Source organism: Hippocampus bargibanti, linkage group LG09 (assembly GCF_051943395.1).
Source record: "Hippocampus bargibanti isolate YZ-2025 linkage group LG09, ASM5194339v1, whole genome shotgun sequence".
In the NCBI taxonomy this organism is placed as follows: Eukaryota; Metazoa; Chordata; class Actinopteri; order Syngnathiformes; family Syngnathidae; genus Hippocampus; species Hippocampus bargibanti.
Window position 1 is genome coordinate 21,183,349 of NC_142742.1, and position 26,036 is coordinate 21,209,384.

General features: G+C 40.4%; 1 protein-coding gene across 4 annotated transcripts in view; it reads left to right on the plus strand.

Moving 5' to 3' along the window:
• The window catches only part of rock2a (rho-associated, coiled-coil containing protein kinase 2a), a 49,061-nt gene that overhangs the window by 6,602 nt on the left and 16,423 nt on the right, over nt 1–26,036 (plus strand). For all 4 annotated transcript variants that reach the window (XR_016116105.1, XM_089005254.1, XM_089005255.1 and 1 more), the window contains exons 2-16: nt 15,339–15,420; nt 15,515–15,615; nt 15,752–15,889; nt 16,083–16,343; nt 17,413–17,557; nt 17,636–17,774; nt 20,340–20,431; nt 20,523–20,682; nt 20,787–20,841; nt 22,990–23,078; nt 23,157–23,205; nt 23,544–23,679; nt 23,968–24,059; nt 24,669–24,915; nt 25,921–26,027. Coding sequence is in view for 3 of the 4 variants with exons in the window: in XM_089005254.1 (XP_088861380.1) it covers nt 15,339–15,420; nt 15,515–15,615; nt 15,752–15,889; nt 16,083–16,343; nt 17,413–17,557; nt 17,636–17,774; nt 20,340–20,431; nt 20,523–20,682; nt 20,787–20,841; nt 22,990–23,078; nt 23,157–23,205; nt 23,544–23,679; nt 23,968–24,059; nt 24,669–24,915; nt 25,921–26,027 (1,893 nt within the window). In the remaining variant the exon portion in view is untranslated. The remainder of the gene's footprint in view (nt 1–15,338; nt 15,421–15,514; nt 15,616–15,751; nt 15,890–16,082; nt 16,344–17,412; nt 17,558–17,635; nt 17,775–20,339; nt 20,432–20,522; nt 20,683–20,786; nt 20,842–22,989; nt 23,079–23,156; nt 23,206–23,543; nt 23,680–23,967; nt 24,060–24,668; nt 24,916–25,920; nt 26,028–26,036) is intronic.

Sequence of the window (26,036 nt, forward strand, 5' to 3'; positions counted from 1 at the left end):
ATTGGACACCATAAGTGTGAGGTGGAGCGACTATATACATATGCAAACATTTCCGACAGTAAACGTTTATTTTAATTGAGCTGAAAATGTTTCTGTTTGTCTAATGCTTATCTATCTTATTCGTGTTACCTGAATAGCTCATCATAGAACGAAACAATAGTTTCATCACTTTGCTGCTGTGAAATGTAAATTTCTCCACTGTGAGACTAATAAAGGCAAATCCAATCCAATACTTTCATATAACTTTTAATCAGTCTATGTATATGCATTTCAACACGGGCCAGCCCTGTTTGTGCACGGCCCGAATGTTGATACGTATTGTTGATACGTAATGTTGATACGTATTTGTTAAAGGTGGCAAAACAGTTTCGTCATCAACTAGACATGTGGAAAGTTTTAATGGTCATTTTATCTGGCTTGCGAAAGCAAATCAAGCATGTCAAGTTCCATAATGCTGGCTAATGTCTGAACCAACATTTCACATTGTCATAAGTAATCCACATAAACAGTTGCTCTTCTTGACTTCTGATTTTAAAACTAGTTATTCATCAATTTATTCTATGCTGTGCTTGTACGGTGTGGAGGTGATTAGATATGGTCCCCAAAATTCAGAAGAGCCCGCAAAGGTAAACCATAATTACAATGCGGCCTGCGACAGAAATAATTTGACACCCCTTATATAAGGTGGAGTTTAATAAATCTCATGGTTTCTTCGTGGTTTAGCTAGTGATATCCATCCATCCATCCATCCATCCATCCCAAAACCAGCCTATACCCACCTACCTATCCGTCTTTCCGTCCAGCCGTCCAGCAATCCTTTATCTTTGTTACAATTGCAATACAGTAAAGTCTCGTTATATCGATATTCAAGGGAGTCCGAAAAAATATCGATATAACCGGGACTATCGATATATCCGACCCTGTTTGCATGTAATTTTCTCCGTGCGTGCATAGAAATAGTATCGATATAACCGGGACTATCGATATATCCGATATCGATATAACGAGACTTTACTGTAATTCTAATCTTGAAATGTACCAATACGTTTGAAAATTGAGCAGAACTACTGAATTTGTAATATTTTACAAAGTCACAGAGAGCTGCAGCAGGTAAATGAAAAAGCATATAAATGAGTACCATAATAAAAATGGAATATATCGGCAATTGTTTTTCTTGGATTTGCAAATGACTGATCTTGTGGTGTGTGTTCAAGCATTTGCAACCTTCATCTTTCGTGTATTTTTAGTTGGATGAGGGTGTGAGTGAGCAGAGCAGAGAACAGGAGACTCCCACACACACTTTCCATCTAGCTTCAGCTTTGTCAACCTTCTGGTGAGACATACCCTCCCACACGCAATATTTTTTTTCTTACACAGAAAGTCTGTATGCGCTTGATACACCGTTGTACGTGCTAATGATTGCACACTTTGTGTTCCTTTTTCACACGCTTGTATGCAGTCAGCAGCAAAAAAAAACAAAACAAAAAAAAACCACACACAATTCACCATAATGATCATCTTCATATTCTGCATTTTGGTTTTCTACCATTTATTACAATTCCCATGTGGGAAAGGTCCCAAATTCATCACATTTCGTCTCTCAGCCCCAGTTGATATCAGGCTGTTTTAAAGGTGTCCTCATAGCTCATACAACTCAGCCACTGCTCACTCCTCTAATTCGACAGTATCACCAATGCCAAGTACAGGTTTTATTACCAGTACGACCAGCGCCAGTGCTAGGGCATTCAGACTTGATGAGCGGCACCTTGTTCTCAAGCTGTCCAGAATCTCAAATGGTTAATGGTCAAAAGTTAAAGTAGAACCGAGTACACGTCTAAAATAACAAATTTGCTCAAATTGCCTTTTTAATGTTATTACTTTTTATCATTAATCATAATTCTCCTTAATTGACGTGACCACACGTATCACTTTACTGTGATTTCTCACAGTAATAGAATTAGATGAATATCATTAGGCAAACACTTCAATGAATCTCTGCTAATGTTTACATTTTCAAATGATCACGTTGACAAAATTCCGAGAAAACAATAGTTTACATCACTGCCAAGGTATTTTTAGATTAGGCATTTGGGCTACTGGTGCAGTCCTACCTGGTTTCTGCAAATTTAATGTGGGCGAGCCAAGCTTTAATCTTATGTATGCAACAATTTGAAAAACTTAGTTTCTTACATTTACATACACTGTATATTTCAACATTATATTTAAAGGACAACCGACGTCTCTGGACAAGTTGTGTCCATAATTTGTAAAATGGCTTCAAATGACTTCTACTGAGCGTATTTTACAAAGATTCCACCGCATATAGCTATATTTTACATTTTAAGACTCGCGCTGAATATTCCGGAAGTTTTGTTTTTGAATTGGTGACGAGTCATCACCCTACGTCACTGAAGGAACGCCCCTCAGCGAGAAAGGACATACCTTGCATCACCTCAATGCATTTTGCAATACTTTGTTTGGTCTGAAAACTTCGTGTTGATCCGTGTCAATGGCAAAATTAGAAGGAAAACACCTTAAAAATCCTTATGTGTGGCACCGAGCATCTATTTGATATTCACTGACAAAAATTGCCAGGAATTAATCAGCCCGTTTCCACAGAGCTTTGTCGCCCTCTTCTGTCTCTTTTCGGTGCTACATTTCCCCCCAGATGACACACATTCGGGGCTACATTCCCCCCCCCCCAAAAATGACATGGAATAAATTCTTTAATTGATTTCAAACATGTATGCTTTCCTCTTCAGAACTATTTGAATCATATTCATAACTGTATGAGTAACAAATCTTAGCGAAAGAACATAGATGGTTTGAAAGGGGCGTAAAAGAAGCGATTCTTATAAAACAACAAAATCCTTCGTTAAATCGGTCTGGTGGGGTGAGGTTCAATTTGGATCGTTCATACAATAGCCTGCTTAGGCAAAACAGGTTAGGCAACTTTCGCAATGCTGATGAGGGTCGTTATGCTGATGAGGTGATACCGGGGGCAGTGGGGGTAATAGGCCAATCGTTAGTCAGGAATGTAGGAACAATCAGTGGGGCCACAGAGTAACAAGAAAGCATATTCTCCGAATCTGAAGCCATTGTTATGATTCTCGAGCAAGGCAAGACGTCTTGCTGTGACACCACGAACATGGGGGCGGCACCTTCTGAAACTGGCCACTTCCGGTTTCAAATTGAAGTACTTTTTAGACACTTTAAATCATTTTTATTGGTGTTTTGCATTTGACCAAAAATATCATACTGCGTGTTTTGGGTATTTTAGATGATATAAAATGTTTTTCTGATGTCAGTTAGGAAACAAAGTGACGTTGGTTGTCCTTTAACACATTGCAAGGAGACAATTTGCCCCTGAAAATTTATTAATTCTCTTCTGATGCAAGGTCAACCTGGAGTAGCTTGTGAGTGAATTTAAGCAGTGAATTTAAGAGTTCCTTTTGTTTTACCACAACACGAGACATTTAAAGACCCACCATTGGATTGGATATGCCTTTATTAGTCTCACAGTGGAGAAATTTACATTTCACAGCAGCAAGGTGATGAAAGGAATGAAAGTAGAAAAACAAAATACATGAGCTGCTGGAAAGGCAGCCACTCTCGCGGCGCCGTCTTGAAGTCAAAAGAACAAAAAAAACTAAATAAATATGACGGTATAGAGACAATATGACAAAACAAAGACAGAGAGACATTCATTCTTCAGGAGTTGCTGTACCGTCTTTGTGATGACATGAAGCAGTTCTAGATGAAAGAGGAGAGGATCAAAGCGTCTTTCCACCAGTGGATCAGGGACATCATGGTGGAATGTGCATGTCGACTACAAGCTAAATGTTGAAAGCAAACACGCAGCTGTAGCATCCATTGATGAAAAGAGATTGTCTCACATCTCCTGTTCCACATAAATCTCCTTCAATTCCAAGCCGCAACAGTTCCACATACGCAGTGGCGCTCTGCGCTGACGCTCCTTTCTTCTTATCGCGGGTTCCTCAAACCATGCATCCATCCAGCCGCACACTGTCCAACAGCACTGACCTTTCCGCTAAACAAAGCTGGGCTGTGAAGATGCTGCCCATTACAGGCGCAAAAAAGCACAATGGCCCCTTTGGTGTCCAGCGATGGCAGTCGAATGGCTCCGACATTCCTCCCATTCGAAAACAGTACTGGCATATTCATGCTGCCGAAAAGACGCAACCGCTCAGCACAGTCTCCTCCTTGATGAATGTCGTGGTCAAAAATGCTGAAAAACAATATGTATCCATTCCACACGATGCACAACAACACAAAGTGACAAAAGAAAACACAAAACAAGACAAAAACAACCAAAAAAAGCAAGGCTCACGAGAGCACTTGCTGAGGCTGCCTACTCGGGCGCATTAACAGTTTAAGTTAAAATGATGGCCCAAATTAAAATCTTATGGAGTCATTCAAGGTTAACTTTGGACCTCACGACACCAAGTATCATGCCAGCACATTGGTCAGTTGACCGTACTATATTAATTGGGAAATTGTTGGTGCCAAAACTGCACAGGGTTCACGAGCATGAGACGTTAATTATTCAAACCAATAGTAAGACCCACTCCTACTCGTTTGTCCCGGCACATTTACTGTGCTATCTGAGAGCGTCTGCTGGATTCCTGCTGTGTGTCTGTTAACGAGAGTTTATGGGCCGTGCCAACTCTAGTCCTCCTCACTGTGGTTGGCCCACTGTTTATCTTGACAACTATTTTTAAAACGCTTGGAATTCAATCAAAACAGCGTCATTCATTCAACTGTTTTTCTCCTTTTTGTAGGGCTTATTTTAGTTTCGTTTGCCCAGTGATGAGGTAGTTAAGAAGGTTGCACGGACCAAAGTCCGTATAGTCCATATAGACTCTCTGACGGTAAACTTCAGTTGCGCCATGTATGGAAAAGTTCCAGAAAAGCAGGGCTTGACACAATATTGCCAATACGTACTCCTTTTAAAAATAGCTTCTGCATATGAAATGGTGTGCTCACTTCACACTCAGCTACACTTTTTTTGCATTTTTTTTGCTGTAGTTGCCAAGCAACTATCCAGAATCTCTGGGATGGGGGGAATACAGTTAGCTAAATTTAACAAGATAAATACTGTTATTCGTCCGGAAGGTTTTTGGACTTAGTATCACACTATGGGACAGGACGTGAAGACATTACGTACCATCATTTAAAGGTGGAAGGCCAGAAGTCATCAGTTGCAGAAACAAAAATAGCTGATGGATTTGAATGCGAGTAGTCCATCCTGCTTCACACTTCCTCAGTCATTTGTCACTTGATTAATATGAATGGATGGCTGTTTGAATAAGTGGTTCACAAATTGCTTGCCGATTCTTGCTGCCGTTTTCTGTCATATGCAGGAACATTATTAGGGAAGAATGAACAGTTTTGTTGTAAAGACACTCAGAGCCATTAGTGTCTCTTTTGGTTGGCAATGCAACATATTTATTTGTACGTTCCAACTTCACATCACTACTCGCTGAATGAAATTGCAGGTAATGTCAAGGGTGAACTTGTAGAGTTAGTGACAGGGATTGTTTGCTCGGTGATTGCAGTGATTTTAAACATTGCATCACTGTACTTTGTATTGCTCATGCTAACAGTCAACCAGTCATTTTTGCCATTTTGTTCTTGCCTGATGGGGTTAATCTATGATTTTCACTTTTTTTGTGATATTTTTTTCCACACCGTATTTTTCCTCACAAAAAGGGGTGCTTTAACAGATTCCGTTTCCTCAAAAACAGACAGTGCATCCTTTAATCCAATGTGCTTAAGATAAAGAGACTTTAACTCTCTTTATATTAACCATGGAGTTGATTCCCTGTTAGTGTTCCCATGCCACGTAGTGCTGATTATTAGCAGGAAAAAAATTAGAAGGGATTCAGCCCTACACGAATTGATTAGATTAGATTAGGTACATTAGATTACATTAGATACTCTTTATTGGTCTCACAATGGAGAAATTCAACCAGCCCAGAAAACGAATCAAATACAAGACAATTCATATTGATTTATATTGCGCTTTAACAACAGCTCAAACAAAGTATGGTTCTATTCCCCTTTGTGTAGCCCAATCTAGTGGGAGCACAGCGCATCCGCAGCCACTATTGTAGCTTCTATTCTATGTGCCTTATAATACAGTGCATCCTACAGTATATATGAAAACCTTGTTAAAATAGGCCATTCAATGAACATGCACTTTTTGTTATTTGAAGGGCCCGATAGTGCAGGGTAGTTTGTAGAAATAGGGTAGTTTTGGAAATAATTAAATCTTTGCACTCAAAGGCCATTTTATTGTTGCTGAGGGTCCGTCATCCTCAACACAGAAGGGTGATGACAAGCAAAATAAAAAACGGATAGATGGAGACTTTAGTTATTGCAATTGAGCTCAAGTGGTAGCCTATTATGCTACTTGTCTTTGACTTCATCATATTCAAGGAGGTGCACAAGAGGTTTTATGCAGGTGAGCCTTCTTGCTCTCAATTCAGTACCAGAAACAAGGACTTGAAAGAATAAGTAGTCTCTTCCCTGTGCCTGCATGGGCTTTCTCCGTGTACTCCGGTTTCCTCACGCATTCCAAAAACTAAATTTTTATGTTGAATATGATCTTTTATGTGTTTATTCTCTTCCAAAAAAACAAACGCAACCTCAAATGTGAACGTCAACACGTTCATGAGTTGACACGCATGTGCGCAAAACACGACATTGATTAACGTGCACAAAAAAATGGCTCATTATGTCCCATGCATAATGGCTAATTTTATCATTTCATATTGCCAAACCTGCAAGGCAGGCGAGAGAAGAAATATTTGGGGAAAATGTGGCAACGCATTTTGATCTGATGAAATTTCATGAAGACGTCTATTAAAGGACAATCGACGTCTCCGGACAAGTTGTGTCCATAATTTGTAAAATGGCTTCAAATGACTTCTATTGAGCATATTTTACAAATATTCCAGCGCATATTGCTATATTTTACATTTTAAGACTCGCGCTGAATATTCCGGAAGTCTTGTTTTTGAGTTGGTGACGAGTCCGTACGTGACGTCACTGAAGGAACGCCCCTGACCGAAAAAAGATCACATTGTAGCAGTCCTCCCATCACGCAATGCATTTTGCTGTACAGCGAGACCTCAACTTACAAACACCTCAATTTACAAACCTTTTGTCTTACAAACGTCAAATTTATGAAAATTAAACCTTATAATAAGCACTATTTTCATAATACACACCCACCACGGCTGGCGGAGTGATCTTCGACTTAAGCACACGACCGAACAGCATCAGAGGTTAAGTTACCAACAGTCCTTTTGGAAGGTGACTCTCCTTCCATAAGCCATCAACGACCATAAAAAGGTAAATAAAATTTTATTTTACAGCAGTTTATTTCTTTAATTACAGTCGTCATGTAATGCGTCTCTCTTTCCAAACAGCAATTCTTTGACCTTCGACCTCCAACGCCATTCCATCAAGCCATAAATGACCATCACAAATGTAAATAAAGTGACTTTATGATACAATGCAGTGTATTTCTTTCATTACAATACAATAGCACATTTATTATACATATAATAAGGTATGATGTGTGTAGTTTTAAGGCTTATTTAGTTGAAAAGTATATTTTATGGAAACCTGGGAACGGATTATTCCCATTTTAATGGTTTCCTATGGGATTTTTTTTTTGAGATACAAACTTTTCGCATTACACACTGTCTGGGAACCAATTAAGTTTGTAAGTTGAGGTCTCACTGTACTTGTTAGGTCTGAAAACTTCGTGTTGCACCAAAAAGAGGCAGAAGAGGGCGACAAAGCTCCGTGTAAGGAATTAATCAGCTTGTGGAAACGGGCTGATTAATTCCTTACACGGAGCTTTGTCGCCATTTTCTGCCTCTTTTTTAGTGCTACATTCCCCCCCCCCCCTATTGCCTCAAAATGGCACGGACTAAATTATTTAATCAATTGCAAATATGTATGCATTCCTCTTCAGAACTATTTGAATCATATTCATAACTGGATGAGTAACAAGAAAGCATATTCTCCGAATCTGAAGCCATTGTTTTGATTCTCCAGCAAGGCAAGACGTCTTTGGGTGAGCCACGAACAAGGGGGTGGGACCTTCTGAAACTGCCCACTTCATTTTTTTTGCAGATTTTGGACACTTTAAGTCATTTTTCTTGGTGTTTTGCATTTGACTAAAAGTATCATACTGTGTGTTTTGGGTATTTTAGATGGTATAAAACGTTTTTCTGATTTCAGTTAGGAAACAAAAAAGTGATGTCGGTTGTCCTTTAAAGATAACATCATATGATTGCTGCTTGCAATAAATGAGCCGTCAATGTGGATGACGTGTTTCATGTTTCAAGCGGTACAACAATTGTCAGTCAGTCATCTCCCCCAAGCACTCTCCCTTGCCCGTGCGAAGCAAATATTAGTATTGGTCCTTTTTCTTAGCATAAAGCATGTAGTCAGATGTGTGGAAATAAGTGTTCATAACACAGACTCGTTGATTACATATGTAATTTAAATCCACATATCGAAATTGGGAAAAAAATGTAGTTGTACATTTCACAATGCTTCATAAAATTAGACTTGTCAATTTATGTTCAGGAAATACAAGGTGTTTGATTTTTGTGAATGATTTTAACAGGCAAAAGTATTGTATTTGGTGGAGATGTGCGGCTTTTTTTAGTATTGTATTATGAAGAAATTAACTATGACATCACTCAAACCATGTTTGGCTTAGCTTTTATTTGGAATGGTTTATTTGTTTGGTCTCCATGTCCTCATTATTGCAAAGTAACCAAAGAAGCAAACGTTAGTCCTCGTGAAGATGTTATTTAACATGTCAGTATGACATTGACCTGTATCATCATGGGTACCACGCAGTGCTTTTTTTTTTATGATTTCTGAGTGTAAGTAGCAGCCAAACGCGGCCACAGAGGAAATGTGTTGCACATACTGTAGTGACGGTCTTAATGTCACAGTGAAATTATCGTCCAAACACGGGGCGGGGTGGATCATTTCCTGGATTGCTGTTTGGGGGATCCGAGTGCATGTATTTGTATGTGTTCACCCTCCCCTCTTCCCCATGTGTCCTTCCCCCACCCCCTGCATGTGTGTTTTTTTTCCCTTAAATAGTAGCTTTGTGTGAGGGTTAGTCCTTTAATGGGGAAGTGCCGTTGAGATGGTGAATCAAAAGCGTCAGCTTGCCACAGACTGACTTCTGCCGAGCGGGAAACATTTAAAATAGCAGGAGGAGAGGCAGATAAAGCACTGAAAATTGCAACAAAAAAAAAAACAACAACAGAGAAACCTGGAGAGGAGGGAGCAAAGACACAACACATGCTTTGAACTACAAGTATTGTGCCATATTTCTCAATCAAAAAGATAAACTAAAAAAAAATCAGGAAAAAGTTGAAGAGTTTAATTAGTTCATGAATGTATTTATTTTCCCGGTGTATAGTGTCTGTGTCAGCTCTCAGTTGTACAGGAATGGTCCATTGATGAAAAGGTTTCTTCAGCCGTCATCTGTACTTCTTTGAAGGTGTCGGACGTTTCGCTTCTTATCCAAGATGCTTCTTCAGCTTGGATAAGAAGCGAAACGCCGGACACCTTCAAAGAAGTACAGATGACGGCTGAAGAAACCTTTTTACCGGTGTATAGTGATTAGCGCATTGGCCTCACGGTGCTCAAGTGTAATGTCTGCATCCTGGCCTTCCTTTCTGGAGTTTGCAGGTTCTCCCCGTTCCAGCGTGAGGGTACTCTGGTTTCCTCCCACATTCCAAAAACATGCATGGCAGGATTGTTGAACACTCTAAATCAGGGGTGTCAAACATACGGCCTGTGGGCCGGAACCGGCCCCCAAGGAAGTTCGATCAGGCCCGCAGGATAATTTGAAAGTGGAAAAATGCATAAAAGACATGGAATTAATATTTTTAATTCGCTGCAATTCATGTGTTATCCGCTAAGGGGCGCACTCTTTCCATCGGAGTAGAAGACACGCCGCATCACTGAGACAGACTGAAAACAGCAGACGGTGTCAATGCGCCATCTGCTGCTTGTTACGACGTTGTTAATACCTTGGTCTCTACCTCTCCGCTACACCCTCCTTAGCCAAAATGTCGTTATCCAAACGGAGGAAAGTAGATAAGGAGTGTAGAATTTTCAAAGAAAAAAGGACCACGTCCTATTTATTTACAGAGATGCACGGAAAACCTTTGTGCTTGGTGTGTTTGCAACAAGTTTCTGTATTGAAGGAATATAATATTCGACACCACTACGAGACTCATCACAGCGAAAAATATGACGGGTTGCAAGGACAACTGAGAAGAGAAAAGATTAACGAATTGCTGGCGGGTCTGAGGAAACTGCAGTCAACTTTCATCCGGAGCCGAGAAGTCAGTGAAGTTAATTGCCTAATTGCTAGCGAAATAGCATTCGCGTCGAAGCCGTATTTCGACGGTGACTTTGTTAAACTATGCATGATGAAGGCGGCTGAACTTGTATATTCCGAGAAGCGAGAAGCTTTTGCCAATATTAGCCTGATGAGGAACACTATAGCAGAGACGATTTATTGTATTTTCTGTGGCAATTGACAAGAGCACCGACATCACAGACGTGGCCCAACTGGCCATATTTATCCGAGGAGTTGATGAGACATTGACTGTTACTGAAGAGTTTCTTGAGTTGGTGCCAATGATGGTCACCACAACAGCCGAGGACATTTTCGGCTCTGTCGTTGCTGTATTGGACAGAGTTGGAGTGGACTGGTCCCACGCTGTCAGCCTGGCTACAGACGGCGCGTCATCCATGGTCGGAAAGAAAGCAGGTGTCACGACAAATTTCAAAGACAAAGTACAAGCCTTTAATGGAGGAGATCGTTTCTGGACATGTCACTGTATTTTGCACCAGGAGGCATTGTGTTGCAAGTCGCTGAAAATGGACCACGTCATGGAGGTGGTTGTTCGCACTGTAAATTTCATCCGGTCCAGAGGTCTGAACCATCGTCAGTTTGACAAACTTCTCAGCGACAGCAACATTACTCACAGCCTGCCATACCACACTTTAATGTTAGTCAGCAGCTTCAAACCAAAAGTTCTGTGATGGAATTCTACTGTTCATACAACTCCATTAATTTTCAGTATGTATTGTGTGTGTGTGTGTGTGTGTGCGCGTGTGTGCGTGCGCGTGTGCGCGCGTGTGTGTGTGTGTGTGTGTGTGTGTGTGTGTGTGCGTGTGTGTGTGTGTGTGTGTGTGTGTGTGTGTGTGTGTGTGTGTGTGTGTGTCTTTCAGAAGAGACAGGAATATAGGGTGACCTATAAGAGTGGAGGCAGAAGTACACAGGTAGACCACATTTTGTGTCAATGGCGCCATCTAAAGGAAATCAGTGACTGCAAAGTAGTGGTTGGTGAGAGTGTAGTCAGACAGCATAGGTTGGTGGTGTGTAGGATGACGCTGGCAGTGAGGAAGATGAAGAAACCAAAGGCTGAAGTGAGGACAAAATGGTGGAAGTTGAAAAAGGAAGAGTGTTGCATAACATTTAGGAAGGAGGTAAGACAAGCACTGGGTGTGCAAGAGGTTAAAGTAAAGGTGGCAAAGGCCAAACAAGAGGCCTATGATGACTTGTATGCTCGGCTGGACAGCAAGGAAGGCGAGACTGATCTTTACAGGCTGGCGAGACAGAGAGACAAAGATGGTAAGGACCTGCAGCAGGTTTGGGTGATTAAGGATAGAGATGGCAATGTGTTAACAGGTGCCAGTAGTGGGATGGCAAGATGGAAAGAGTACTTTGAAGAATTGATGAATGAGGGAAATGAGAAGGAACAAAGAGTAGAAGACGTGACTGTTGTTTGACCAAGACGTAGCAAACATTAGCAAGGATGAAGTAAGGAAGGCGCTGAAGAGGATGAAGTGGGGAAAGGCACTCGGGCCTGATGATTTACCAATCGAGGTATGGAAGTGTCTTGGGGAGGTGGCGGTGGGTTCTTGACTGGGTTATTCAACAAGATCTTAGATGGTGAACAGATGCCTGAAGAATGGAGACGAAGTGTACTCGTGCCCATTTTTAAGAACAAAGGAGATGTGCAGAGTTGTACTAACTACAGAGGAATACAGTAGATGAGCCATACAATGAAACTCTGGGAAAGAGTAGTTGAAGCTAGACTAAGAGCAGAAGTGAACATTTGTGAGCAGCAGTATGGCTTCATGCCAAAAAAGAGTACGACATATGCAGTGTTTGCTTTAAGAATGCTGATAGAGAAGTACAGAGAAGGTCAGAAGGAATTGCATTGTGTCTTTGTAGATCTGGAGAAAGCGTACGACAGGGTGCCCAGAGAGGAGCTGTGGTATTGCATGAGGAAGTCTGGAGTGACAGAAAAGTATGTCAGAGCGGTGCAAGACATGTATCATGACTGTAAGACAGTTGTGAGGTGTGCTGTCGTTATGACTGAGGAATTCAAGATGGAGGTGAGCCTTCACCAGGGGTCAGCTGAGCCCCTTTTTGTTGGCTATGGTAATGGACAGGCTGACAGTCGATGTTAGACAAGAATCTCCTTGGACCATGATGTTTGCAGATGACATTGTGATTTGTAGCGAGAACGGGAAGGAGGTGGCGGAGAAACTAGAGATGTGGAGATATGCCCTGGAGAGGACTGAAGATCAGTCGCAGCAAGACGGAATATATGTGTGTGAATGAGAGGAATCCAAGTGCAAAGTGATGCTACAGGGAGAAGAGATAAAGAAGGTGGAGGATTTTAAGTACTTGGGGTCAACTGTCCAGAGCAATGGAGAGTGTGGAAAAGAGGTGAAGAAGCGTGTCCAGGCAGGCTGGAGCGGCTGGAGAAAAATGTCAGGTGTGATGTGTGATAGAAGGGTTTCAGCTAGGATGAAACGAAAAGTGTATAAAACAGTGGTGACCATGATGTTTGGACTGGAGACAGTGCCACTGAAGAAAAGATAGGAAGCAGAGCTGGAGGTAGCAGAGCTGAAGATGTTGAGGTTTTCTTTGGGACTGACCAGGTTGGATAGGATCAGGAATGAGTACATTAGAGGGACAACTCATATTAGAGGCTTTGGAGACAAAGTCAGAGAGGCCAGACTGAGATGGTTTGGACATGTCCAGAGGAGAGAGAGTGACTATATCGGGAGAAGGATGCTGAGCCTTGAACTGCTAGGCAGGAAACCGAGAGGAAGACCCAAGAGGAGGTTTATGGATAGCTGGTGTGAGAGAAGAGGATGCACAAAACCGGGATAGATGGAGGACATTGATTGGCTGTGGCGACCCCTGAAGGGAAAAGCCGAAAGGAAAAGAAGAAGATTGTATGTGTATGTATGTTTCATGTATGAAGTTTATAGATTTACACGACAGGTGAACACTTCATTACACATTTAAAATCACTCTCCTTAGTTTGTAAGGTGTACGCAGGGATTACAATTAGATTTCATATGCGTATGTGTAAGTGGTTTAAAAATTCCCTTTCTTTAAAAGTCTACTTTAATCTTAAAGTGCATAACTATATTTTTCAGTACCAATTAAAGTTTTCTGCCTTTGTACAATCAGTGGGATCAGTTGCACTGCATATTTGTGAATGATAAAAGTAAATTGCACATTTGTCTAAGGAAATATGAGGTGTTTCATGAAATGTTTTGTAAAAGGATAGTTCATTAAATGTCAATATTTACCTAGGGTTCTTGTGCTTCTTTACACCAAAACAAAGGAAAGACATGATCTTTTTGCAGATTTTTTAGCAGAGTTTGGTATAATTTTAATGGTCACTTGACATCTCCCTAGGCCAGGGGTCGGCAACCTTTACCACTCAAAGAGCCACTTGGACCCATTTCCCACAGAAAAGAAAACACTAGGAGCTACAAAATCATTTTGACATTTAAAATGAAGACAGCACTGCATCTTTTTTTTCATCATCGTTTTTTTACCTTTATATATGCATAAACAAACTATAATGTGTTGCATTTATGAATCAATGAACTGTTACAGAGAAGCGAAATTACATTTCTGCACGCAACAAACACATTTTAAACTCCGAAAAAAAGACGCTAACTTCTCATTACATATTAAGCATACCGGTAAACCCGTCTCGTCAGCAGTAAAGGCGAACGAATCTGCCACGTATTTTCTTCAGGCACTTTTCTTAGATGTATCCATAGTTGGCCTACCTGGGGGTCGAAAAATTCAAGAAATCGTGCGCAATTTGGCGGTTGTGACTGGATATACGTCCACTGTCGATGGTTGTGACGTATATTATCAGCGACCAAAAAATTGAATACGTTTTATTTTGTATTATTTATAATCACCATAATCTTCAAATTTAGAATTACATTTTAAAAATGAACGAACTAAAATAATATAGATTAAATTAAATACTCATTATTTATTTTCTAAAGCCGCAGGGAGCCGCAGCAGGGGGGTGAAAGAGCCACAAGCGGCTCCGGAGCCGCGGGTTGCCGACGCCTGCCCTAGGCCATATGTGGCCCGCGATGCAAAATGAGTTTGACACCCCTGCTCTAAATTGTCCCTTGGTGTGAGAATCATGAAACACTGGACGTGATGTTATTCTGTCCATTTGTGCCAATGGATGGTCCTCACATGAGATTAGCCTTGATGTTGAGAGTGGTGTGGGAGCTGTGCCTCAGGGATGGGAGGTTGTGAATTTGGGACATCGTAGATGACACACATCGTCTGTAGTGTGTCATCGTCAGTAGTGAGAGAGATATAGAAAGAGATGTAAAGATAGATAGAGAGAGAAAGACAGATAGAGATGTAGAGATAGAGAGAGATCGAGAGGTAGGTAGAGATAGAGAGAGAGATTTAGAGATAGAGAGAGGGTAGAGATAGATTTAGAGAGAGTCAGACAGATAGACTGGATAGATAGATAGATAAAGAGAGAGAGAAAGATAGATAGATAGAGAAGGAGAGAGAGAGAGAAAGATAGATAGATAGATAGATAGATAGAGAGTGAGTGAGAGCGCAAATGGTTGTGTGTCTGTGTGCCCTGCAATTGGCTGGCAACATGGTCCGGGTTTTCCCCATTTACTGCCCAAAGACAGCTGGGATAGGTTCCGTGATGTACTTTTAAGGATGAGCAATGTTGTTTGTGACCAAACATTCCTTTAAAATTTGTGTTTATTTTTGTGTTTGACATAAAGTCATTATTTATATTGTAGCTGTCATTTAATTTTGGTTAGGATTCGAAACCAATTGATATTGGCTACATTTTTTTGAATCTCGTAATTAATTTGTATAGGTATTTATTTATTTTGTGTTTTCTTTTGTTTGTTTATGATTGTCTTTTTTTCAGGACTCCCTAAATGCCGTGGTCTTAGATTTGGACTACCCTGCACTTCGCAAGAATAAAAACATTGAAACCTTTCTAAATAGATGTAAGTATTAAAAGTGTTCGAGTTGCGTTGTTATTTTTGACACAATTTCATGCACTTATGACAAGTATTGATAATACTTATATTTTATTCACAGATGAGAATGTCATCAGACAAGTTCGAGATCTGCAGATGAAATCAGATGACTTTGATAGAGTTAAAGTGATTGGCCGAGGAGCTTTTGGTGAAGTTCAACTGGTATGCCTCAAGTTAAATACATGACCCAATTTAGGAACATTAAATGTCAATGTTTTTTGATATTGTCTGATAAAGTCCCACTTGGCAAGGCAGTAACACCAAATATATGTATACTGTGTGTACCATCATCATTCAGGTCAGGCATAAAGCCTCTCAGAAAGTCTACGCCATGAAGCTTCTTAGCAAGTTTGAGATGATCAAACGCTCAGACTCTGCCTTCTTCTGGGAAGAAAGGGACATCATGGCCTTTTCCAACAGTCCGTGGGTGGTGCAGGTGTGACATTTAAGCCACACACGCGCACACACACACACACACACACACACACACACACACACACACACACACACACACACACACACACACACACACACACACACACTGACGTACAGTATATTGACACACATTTTTCTTTGGATATGTGGTGTGTAATTATCTATAAAGGAACTTGTCCTGTTTGTTTGATCAGTTATGCTGTGCATTCCAAGATGAGCACTATCTCTACATGGTGATGGAGTATATGCCAGGAGGTGACCTGGTAAACCTCACTAGTACCTATGATGTGCCAGAGAAATGGGCCAGGTTTTACACTGCAGAGGTGGTGATGGCCTTGGATGCTATTCACTCGATGGGCTTCATTCACCGCGATGTCAAGCCGGACAACATGTTGCTCGACAGGCACGGACACCTGAAGCTTGCTGACTTCGGCACATGCATGAAGATGGACTCAGTAAGTTATATGAAAAAAAAATATGAGGTCTAAACTGGGAGCAGGTTGCATTGAATACTGAGAGGGAAACAAACACATTATGTGGTGCTATACAATATTTACAAGAACAATTCTTCTTTTCCTCTCAGCATTTCCCTTCAGTGGTCTCCACAGTGAATCAGATTAACTCGTTTATTAATTAACTAGAACACTCGAAATTGTCCATACTTGAGTGTGAGCGTGAATGGTTGTTCAGCTATCTGCACCCTGTGATCGGTTGTCCCAATCCCGCTGGGATAGGACCCAGCTTGTCCCGCGACTCTTGCACAGATAAGTGCATCGGAAATTTTTTTTATTATATACAGTAAAGTCTCATTATATCGATATCGGATATATCGATAGTCCCGGTTATATCGATACTATTTCTATGCACGCACGGAGAAAATTACATGCAAACAGGGTCGGATATATCGATAGTCCCGGTTATATCGATATTTTTTCGGACTCCCTTGAATATCGATATAACGAGACTTTACTGTATTTAGCGGTCTGTGAATAAAATCATGGCGGCCCGGTAGTCGAGTGGTTAGCACACCGGCTTCACAGTTCAGAGGTCGCCGGTTCGCGTCCCGGTCCTGCCTCCCTGTGTGGAGTTTGCATGTTCTCCCCGGGCCCATGTGGGTTTTCTCCGGGTCCTCCGGTTTCCTCCCACACTCCAAAAACATGCATGGCAGGCAGATTGACCACCCCGAGTTGTCCCTAGGTGTGAGTGTGAGAGTGATTGTTGTGCGTCTTTGTGCGCCCTGCGATTGGCTGGCAACCAGTTCAGGGTGTCCCCTGCCTTGTTCCCGAAGACAGCTGAGATAGGCTCCAGCACCCCCCGTGACCCTAATAATAAGGAATAAGCGATACGGAAAATGGATGGATGAATAAAATCAAGGTATTTGATGCTTGAGATTACATTGTATTTTTGACAAGGATAATTTAGGGTTAAATGGGAGTTTTAGCACATAATTCAAATTTGAGATTATGACTTTAAACTCAGTGTGTAAAAATGTGTTGACAATTTACATTTTGTTTTTGGTCACAGACCGGTATGGTACATTGTGACACAGCAGTTGGAACCCCTGACTACATCTCACCCGAAGTGCTGAAATCCCAAGGAGGTGATGGATGTTATGGGAGAGAATGTGACTGGTGGTCTGTTGGGGTCTTCATCTTTGAAATGCTTGTTGGTCAGTGTTTCTTATATTTATTTATTTTTACTTTAAGTGCCAAGCCTTTTTTTTTCAACACATTTTGCACACTTTCAGGTGACACGCCATTCTATGCTGACTCTCTAGTGGGGACCTACAGTAAGATCATGGACCATAAAAATTCCCTAAACTTTCCTGATGATGTGGAGATCTCCAAAGATGCAAAGACTATAATCTGTGCCTTCTTGACTGACAGGTATTTTGAATGTTTTACTCTTTAAAGGACAACCGACGCCCCGTACAAGTTGTGTCCATAATTTGTAAAATCGCTTCAAATGACTTCTACTGAGTGTATTTTACAAAGATTCGACCGCATATAGCTATATTTGATGTTTTAAGACTGAATATTCAGGAAGTGTTGTTTTCGAGTTGATGACGATGCCTGACATGATGTCACCTCTGGAACTCCCCTGACCGAGAAAGGACACACAATGCATTTTGCGGTACTTTGTTTGGTCTGAAAACTTCATGTTGATGGCGAAATTAGAAGGAACACACATACATAACGCGATGGTGAATCGTTGTGTGTTGCACCTGGACAACTATTTGATATTCGCTGACACAAATTCCCAGCAGACAGCCCATTTCCAACGGAGCTTGGGCGCCATCTTCTGCATGTTCTGGGTGTTACACATCAGTCCTGATGCCTCAAAATGACTCGGAAAGACTTCTTTAATCAATTGCAAACATTTATGATTTCCTCTTCAGAACGATTTGAATCATATTCATAACTGAGTAACAAGAAAGCATATTTTCCGAATCTGAAGCCATTGTTTTGATTCTCGAGCAAGGCAAGACGTCTTGGTGTGACATCACGAACAAGGGGGCGGGACCTTCTTAGACTGGCCACTTCCGGGTTCAATTTGAAGTAGTTTTTGGACACTAAGTCATTTTTATAAATGTTTTGCATTTGACAAAAAATATCATCCTGCGTGTTTTGGATATTTTAGATGCTATAAAACGTTTTTCTGATGTTAGTTAAAAAACAAAAAAGTGGTGTCGGCTGTCCTTTAAGTCAATGTTTTTCAACCAGTGTGCCGCGGCACACCACTGTTCCGCGAGATATTGTCAGGTGTGCCGCGGGAAATTATCCGATTTGTGTGCCTGTGCATTCTAGCGCCTAGTAGAGTAATCATGTAGTACTCTTCCATACCAGCAGGTGGCAACAGCGGGTAGTTGTGCGTCACTAATTCGCTTTGAGACAAGCGAATTAGTGACGCATGGATAGCGCGGCAAGTGCAGATTGTAGCTAGCGGGACGACGGTGAAAGTGATAGAGAGGTATTTGAAGAGAAAAAATGCTGACTCAGAAGTGGAAAATGGGGGACTAAAATGGGATGACTGCGTGGGTGTGTGCACTGATGGAGCTGCAGCCATGGTCGGGCGCACCAAAGGCTTTGTAAGCAGAGGGAGGGAAATAAACCCAGACGTGATCATTACACATTGTTTTTTACACCGCGAAGCCCTTGTAGCCAAGACTGTACCAGCAGACCTCCTTCCTGTGTTGGATGATGCTGTGCGCATGGTAAACTTTGTGAAGTCAAGACCTGTAAAAAGTCACATATTTGCGGCTTTGTGTGAGGAAATGGGAGCGGAGCATAAAGCCTTGCTTTTCCATACAGAGGTCTGATGGTTGTCACGCGGCCCGCGTGTATGAGCTGCGAGAGGAACTTAGTGTTTCTGACGAATGAGGGGTCCGATTACGCTAAGTAAATATAAGTATGAAAGTTTATAAAATACTTTTTTCTTTGTGTTTAGTTAAATCCTATGTTATAATATAACATCATTCTTCAACATTTAAAAAAAGCTTATATTACCAATAACCCTCGCGCGCGCACGGCGACTTTTCACTTTCCGCCAACTGCAGCCCCAACGGGAAATGAACGGCGAAAAAAACGACAATATGTATTTAGTTTTTATCGGCGAGCCATATGCAATCATCAAAGGAGCCATATATGGCTCGCGAGCCATAGGTTCCCGACCCCTGCTGTGGCTGGTATATTGTTATTTATTAATAATATAATAAAAAAATGAAAAAAAGCATACATTAACAGTTAATACTTTTCCCCCCACATTTTCAGCTGGGGGTGTGCCCCGAGATAATTTCAACGGAAGAAATGTGCCTTGGCTTGAAAAAGGTTGAAAAACACTGCTTTAAGTCTCCCTTTTTTGCTCTGTAAACTGTGCAAAGTACAAGGCTGTTGTATTATCCTGGTGTGGTTGACATAGAGTTGAATGCTCAATTTTTTTAATGTCTGGAATAGTAAGAAATTGATTTTTTTCCGCCGTCCCATTCCAGTATTTGTCAGAGGAAAATTGTGATGCGAAATATGCTGGTCATCTCTTATGGGATTTTGGGTGTGACCATTATGTTTGCTCCCGGGCTGAGGAAAGATGAGATTGTCACCACATGAAATATATTTGTGCCTGTAAATCGCGTTGAGTGATCTAACTATTTTTACCGTGACCCTCTTGCCGTTCCACACCATTACGTTACCTTGCACAAAAATTTACTCATCAGTGCAGAAATCAGCATAGCGTTCTCGCCATCGGGCTACAATCCAACACACTTTGGCATAATAAATCATCATCATCAGCAGATGAAGATATTTGGCACAGACACATTTTACACGGGCACACTGCCCACTGCCTGGTCATTCTAAAAATGCTCATGCATTTGTCTGACACAGGGTGGATAATTAAAACAAAAAACTGAAGTTCTTTTGTTCATTCTCTCTGTCTCTCTATTTTCGTTTTTAAAGGGAAGTGCGATTAGGACAAAATGGCGTGGAGGAGATCAAGCGACATCCATTTTTCAGGAATGACCAGTGGACCTTTGACACTATCAGAGAGAGTTAGTGTCTCTATTGAAATTAAGATTAATGAGATTGACGCAAACATCTACATTTATTGAGCAAGACTTTGTCTTCTTTTGTTCTTCATAGCTGTTGCACCTGTGGTCCCAGAACTGAGCAGTGACATTGACACCAGTAACTTTGATGAGATTGAAGATGACAAAGGTGATGTCGAGACATTTCCCACACCCAAAGCTTTTGTTGGAAATCAGCTCCCCTTTGTGGGCTTTACCTACTTCAAAGAAGACCAGTAAGACACGAGACAAAAGTTTTGGGAGCACTCACTTTTTGTGGCATGTAGTTACACTGAACAGAGATTTCAATTGACATGTTTTTTTCCTCTTCATTAATTAGGCTCCTAAATGCGTCCAACAATGCCTCATCTACGAATGATAATTCAAAGGGAGAGGTAAGTCAATTCACATGACTCACAATTCATTGTATTGTTCAGGTTTATTCTGCGCAAATACACAACCACACTCATAATACCCATGCTAGTTAGGCGTTAAATTGCATAAGCATTGGCGATTAATATTAACAGGGGCTAAAATTAAATACACTGTGAGCTACACCACCATACATACTGAAAGTAATTATTGAAGACGTGTGTGCTCTTGACTCCATGACAATATTTCAGTATAAACATTGGGCTTAAACTAATACAACTAATCACAATAAATAGAATTTCAAATGACATTTTGTACTCTTACGCCACTAGTTTTTTTTTTTTTTTAAATTACCACATTTAGATGCTGTCAATGTTCAGATTCATGTCAAAATTCTGGTTTCAGAAACATTTGGCATAACCTGTTTTCATGTGAGCAGACAGTTACTCCCTTAAAGGACAACCGACATCACTTTTTTATTTCCTGACATCAGAAAAACCCAAACACGGAGGCTGAGATTTTTAGTCAAATGCAAAACACCAATAAAAATGACCTGGTGTCCAAAATCTGCAAAAAAAATTGAGCTGCGAATTGGGCATTTTCAGAAAGTCCCGCCCCCAGTTCGTGACATCACCCCAAGACGTCTTGCCCTGCTCGAGAATCAAAACAATGTCTTCAGATTCGGAGAACATGCTTTCTTGTTACACATCTAGTTATGAATATGATTCAAATAGTTCTGAAGAGGAAAGTATAAATGTTTGCAATCGATTAAAGAAGGTCTTCTGGGTCATTTTGCGTGATCAAGACTGAGGTGTAGTGTCACAGAAAATGCAGAAGATGGCGGCAGAGCTCCGTTGGAAATAGTTTTATTCTTCACCATGGAATTTTTGTCAACGAATATCAAAGAGTTGTCTCGGTGTAACATACGATTCACCATTGCGTTATTTATGTGTTTTCCTTCTAATTTCGCCATCAACACGAAGTTTTCAGACCAAACAAAGTACCGAAAAATGCATTGAGGTGATGCAAGGTATGTCCTTTTTCGGTGAGGGGCGTTCCTTCAGTGACGTAGGGTGAGGACTTGTCACCAACTCAAAAACAAAACTTTCGGAATGTTCAGTGCGAGTCTTACAATGTAAGAAAAGTTATATGCGGTGAAATCTTTGTAAAATACGCTCAGTAGAAGTCATTTGAATCAATTTTACAAATTATGGACACAAATTGTCCGGAGACGTCGGTTGTTCTTTAAACATGCTAATTGTGATCAATTCAAATATTCCGAAATATTAACGTGTATGTGCTCTCCTTGTTACTGAATACAAGCTTGTCATCTCTGGGATCTCCCAGAACTGCATCAAGGTAGTTACCACTAGGACAGTCTGTGATACCCCATTTACACAAGAGAAGGTGACACCAAATCATAATGACTGTATTCACATGCAATCAGTGTTGTGATGAAGGTCAAAATTCCAGTTTCTGAAACATTCAGAAAACAATTGTTTATTGCCATATACTGTCCTCTGTAATTCTGATCAGTCGCGTTATCCCCATCTAAACAGTGACACACTGATAATAGCCGTGGTTGTGCACGTGTGTATCTACTGTATATACACAACGGACATGTATACACACGCTGATATTTTCACCAGAACAAAAATTAACAATGCTGCAGAGAAATAAATGTATGGAAAGTTAGACTTGCTTAGCAAGTGATAGCACGAGACGATCGCCAGTGGCTACATTTCTCATCACAATATGTCGATTAAGTGGCATCACCATGCATATACTTATGTACTTCCTGTATTTCAAAGACCAGGATTTCTTGCAGCTTAGGCATCCGCAGAAGACAAACAAATGTTTCTTTCAGCGGATGTATTCTGGTCACATTTGTATGGCTGAATATTTTGGTTACTCTGGCTCTGATTGGAGTTTTTACACATTAACTTTAATATTTTAGTGTTTAACGGTTATTGACTGGATCTAAACACAGTCAACGGTTATTGCTTTGTAGCTAGACTACAGTACTTAATATCACGGAAGTGTGATTGACTTGGAGTTACACCAATGAATTTGTTGCCCCTCAATTTATTTTTAAATAGTGTGTTTCAAGAGCAAAATGATCCTGTGTTTGGATGTTGGTGCAACTTATTTTTATCCCTACTTCTTTTCAGTCTATAGTATTACAGAAAAAGCTTCGCCACTTGGAAGTGCAGCTAAATAACGAGAAGCAAGCCAAAGATGATCTTGAGCACAAATTCAGGTACATGATCAGAGGCTTACAAAATGGATTGTTGATGTTACTTACATTTCATATATGTATTTATCTGTAACTCTTCAGAGCTGCCACTAGTCGCCTGGATAAAGTTTCCAAAGATCTCGAAGATGAGGTAAGCAATAATTCTAGACACACCTGCGGCACAGTTAGATTTTACTTGAATCCTGTATTTATTTCAATATTTGGATGGTGCTACAACCCAGGCTCCTTTCCAGAATTGTTAACTTTTAGAGTTTAAATTAATTTTCATGGCTTTCCGCGTAATTCTCTTTCAGTTGAATTACAATGCTTTTGAAATGCAAACAACCACATAACATGTCTATAGAGTATAGACTGGTGTTCTGGACACAATTTTATTTTTATATGGATCTACTGATAAAATCACATACTTGTGAAAGCAAACAACAGTGTTAAAACACTTGGTGCAACATCATAAATGATTGTTTTTAGGTGACCGGCAGGAAGAATTTGGAGTCCAGCCTTAGGCAGCTGGAAAGGGAGAAGGCCCTCCTCCACCACAAGAGCCTGGAGAGCCACCGCAAGGCAGAGAGTGAAGCTGACAGGAAACGATGTCTGGAAAATGAAGGTGATTGCAGAAAGTATTAACTAAATTCTTATTTATGGGATCACAGGTGCAACAGGTAAGAAAAAGGAAGACCAAATTCCAGCTTTTGGATCCTTTAAAAATGTAATTGATAAATATGTCACAATCGTTAAAAGCAACACGATGGTCCGATAGCTTGTGTCAATTTAAAAATGATATTGTCTTTTTCATTTAAAAACATGATTGGATCTTTTTATTTCTATTATTTTGTGGATGGGACAATGATTCACATAATTTTATTGCCTCTTTTTGTTGTGCCTAATCTTCCAGTTAACAATTTACGCGATCAGCTGGATGACTTAAAAAGAAGGAATCAAAATTCGCAGATTTCCAATGAGAAGAACATTCATCTGCAGAAACAGGTTAGTCAGTTGGTTTTATGATGCGCTTGGACCTAACTGTGTTTTTTTTCCTGAATACACGATTTTCTATTCATTGATTGTTCCACTGTGAATTCAAAAGTAAGGCATTAATAATTGTACAAAATGTAGGCATAACAATGCTCACAATATCAAGCTGCTTGATTTCCAAGCCTTTCTTGGCTGCTCTTTACATAGGTTGCTTTAGACCACAAGTGTCAAAGTCAAGGTCTGGGGGCCAGACCTGGCCTGCTCCATAATTTTATGCAGCCTGCAAAAGCTAAATAAGCATGTTAACGTCCATGATGCTTGATAAAGTCTGAACCAAAATTGTCATATGTAATCCACAATAACAGCCATTATTCTTGGGTTCTGATTTCAAAACTAGTTATTCGTCAATTTATTGTCAGCTGTGTATGTAATATCGCAATATGATTCGACATTTATATGGTTTCCCAAAATTCAAAACAGCCCTTCAAGTCAAACCACAATTACAATCTGGCCGTAACATAAATGAGTTTGACACCCCTGCTTTCGACCTTCTTGTCAACTCAAAAGCTTTATTATGAACTTTGGATGAGTTTTGTTAATCTCACAATTGTTCTCTTTCAGTTGGAAGAAGCCAATATCTTGCTACGGGCTGAATCTGAGTCTGCAACGAGGCTCCGTAAAACCCAGACAGAGAACAGCAAACAGCTGCAGCAGCTGGAGGTGAACACGCGAGAGCTGCAGGACAAATGCTGTCTACTAGAACGTAGCAAGTTAAGCTTAGAGAAGGAATGCATCAGCCTGCAGGCTGCCTTGGACACAGAACGCAGGGAGCACAGCCAGGGCTCAGAGACCATCAGTGACTTGCTTGGTACGTGAGATGAATGAATGCTATACACAGCACATCAATTTCACTTACAATATGTAGTTGTGATCACTGTTAATGCAGAACAGTTTACTTAGTCCTGGCAGTACAAAGAGAACGAAGAGATATCTTGGAGCAAAGGGCGCGCGTCTCTTTTCCAGCAAGTGCAATAGGAAATGTGTTGTGCAGATAAGCGCTAACAATGAACTATAGTTTGAGCATATTTTATCCCGTCCTTAGGAGATACAACATCAGAGACACCACATCCGGTGTATAATTTTCACGCCTGATTACATACAATAGTTACTCAATTTACAAAGTTACTTCATCCCATGACTACGTTAAAAACTCTTGGTAAATCGTGATAAATATTCCAATTGAAAAGAATGTTAATTCAATGAATCTGATCCAATGTTTTATGATGTGTATTTATATATCTATCTACTCTTACTTGTAAATCAAGATATGGTTGAGAGCAAATACAATAAAACTGAAAAATTTGTGTTGCATGCTGGAGCCTCTCTAAGGAAAAGATGTCATTACCCACGGAATGGAATTGTCATATTTCGTAACATGTGAGATTTGACATGTCTTTTTTAGGGGTTTACAAAAATGAAGACATTTTAATATTGTATTTATTTTTTATTTAGTTTTTTTGGACAAAATAAATGTAGATTTTCTTCCATAAAAGAAAATATTTTGCTGCGATACAAAAAGTTATTTATCTTCATAATTCAGCAATTTTCTATAGGTGGGTCATCGCTTACTGGCTATGTGCTGTTTTCTGAGAGCAATTTTATCAGTGAAATATGGTTAAACAAAAGGAAAAAAAATGCTGACGACTGCTGCCATTTGTCATGATAATTTGATTGCACCAAAAGTACACACAAGCTGCACTGATCAGGATAATGTCAATCACAAAAACTCTCAATGGTTATATTTTATTCAAAGAGAAGGAGAAAGGATAGAATGTCTTCTGCGAACTGTTTACTCAATATATCCATTTTGTAGGGCGCATCTCTGGCCTTGAAGAGGAGGTACAGCGGCTGAAACGAGCCCTCTCCAAAACGGAGACAGAGAAGAGGCATCTTCAAGAGAAACTCACGGACTTGGAAAAGGTTAAGAGT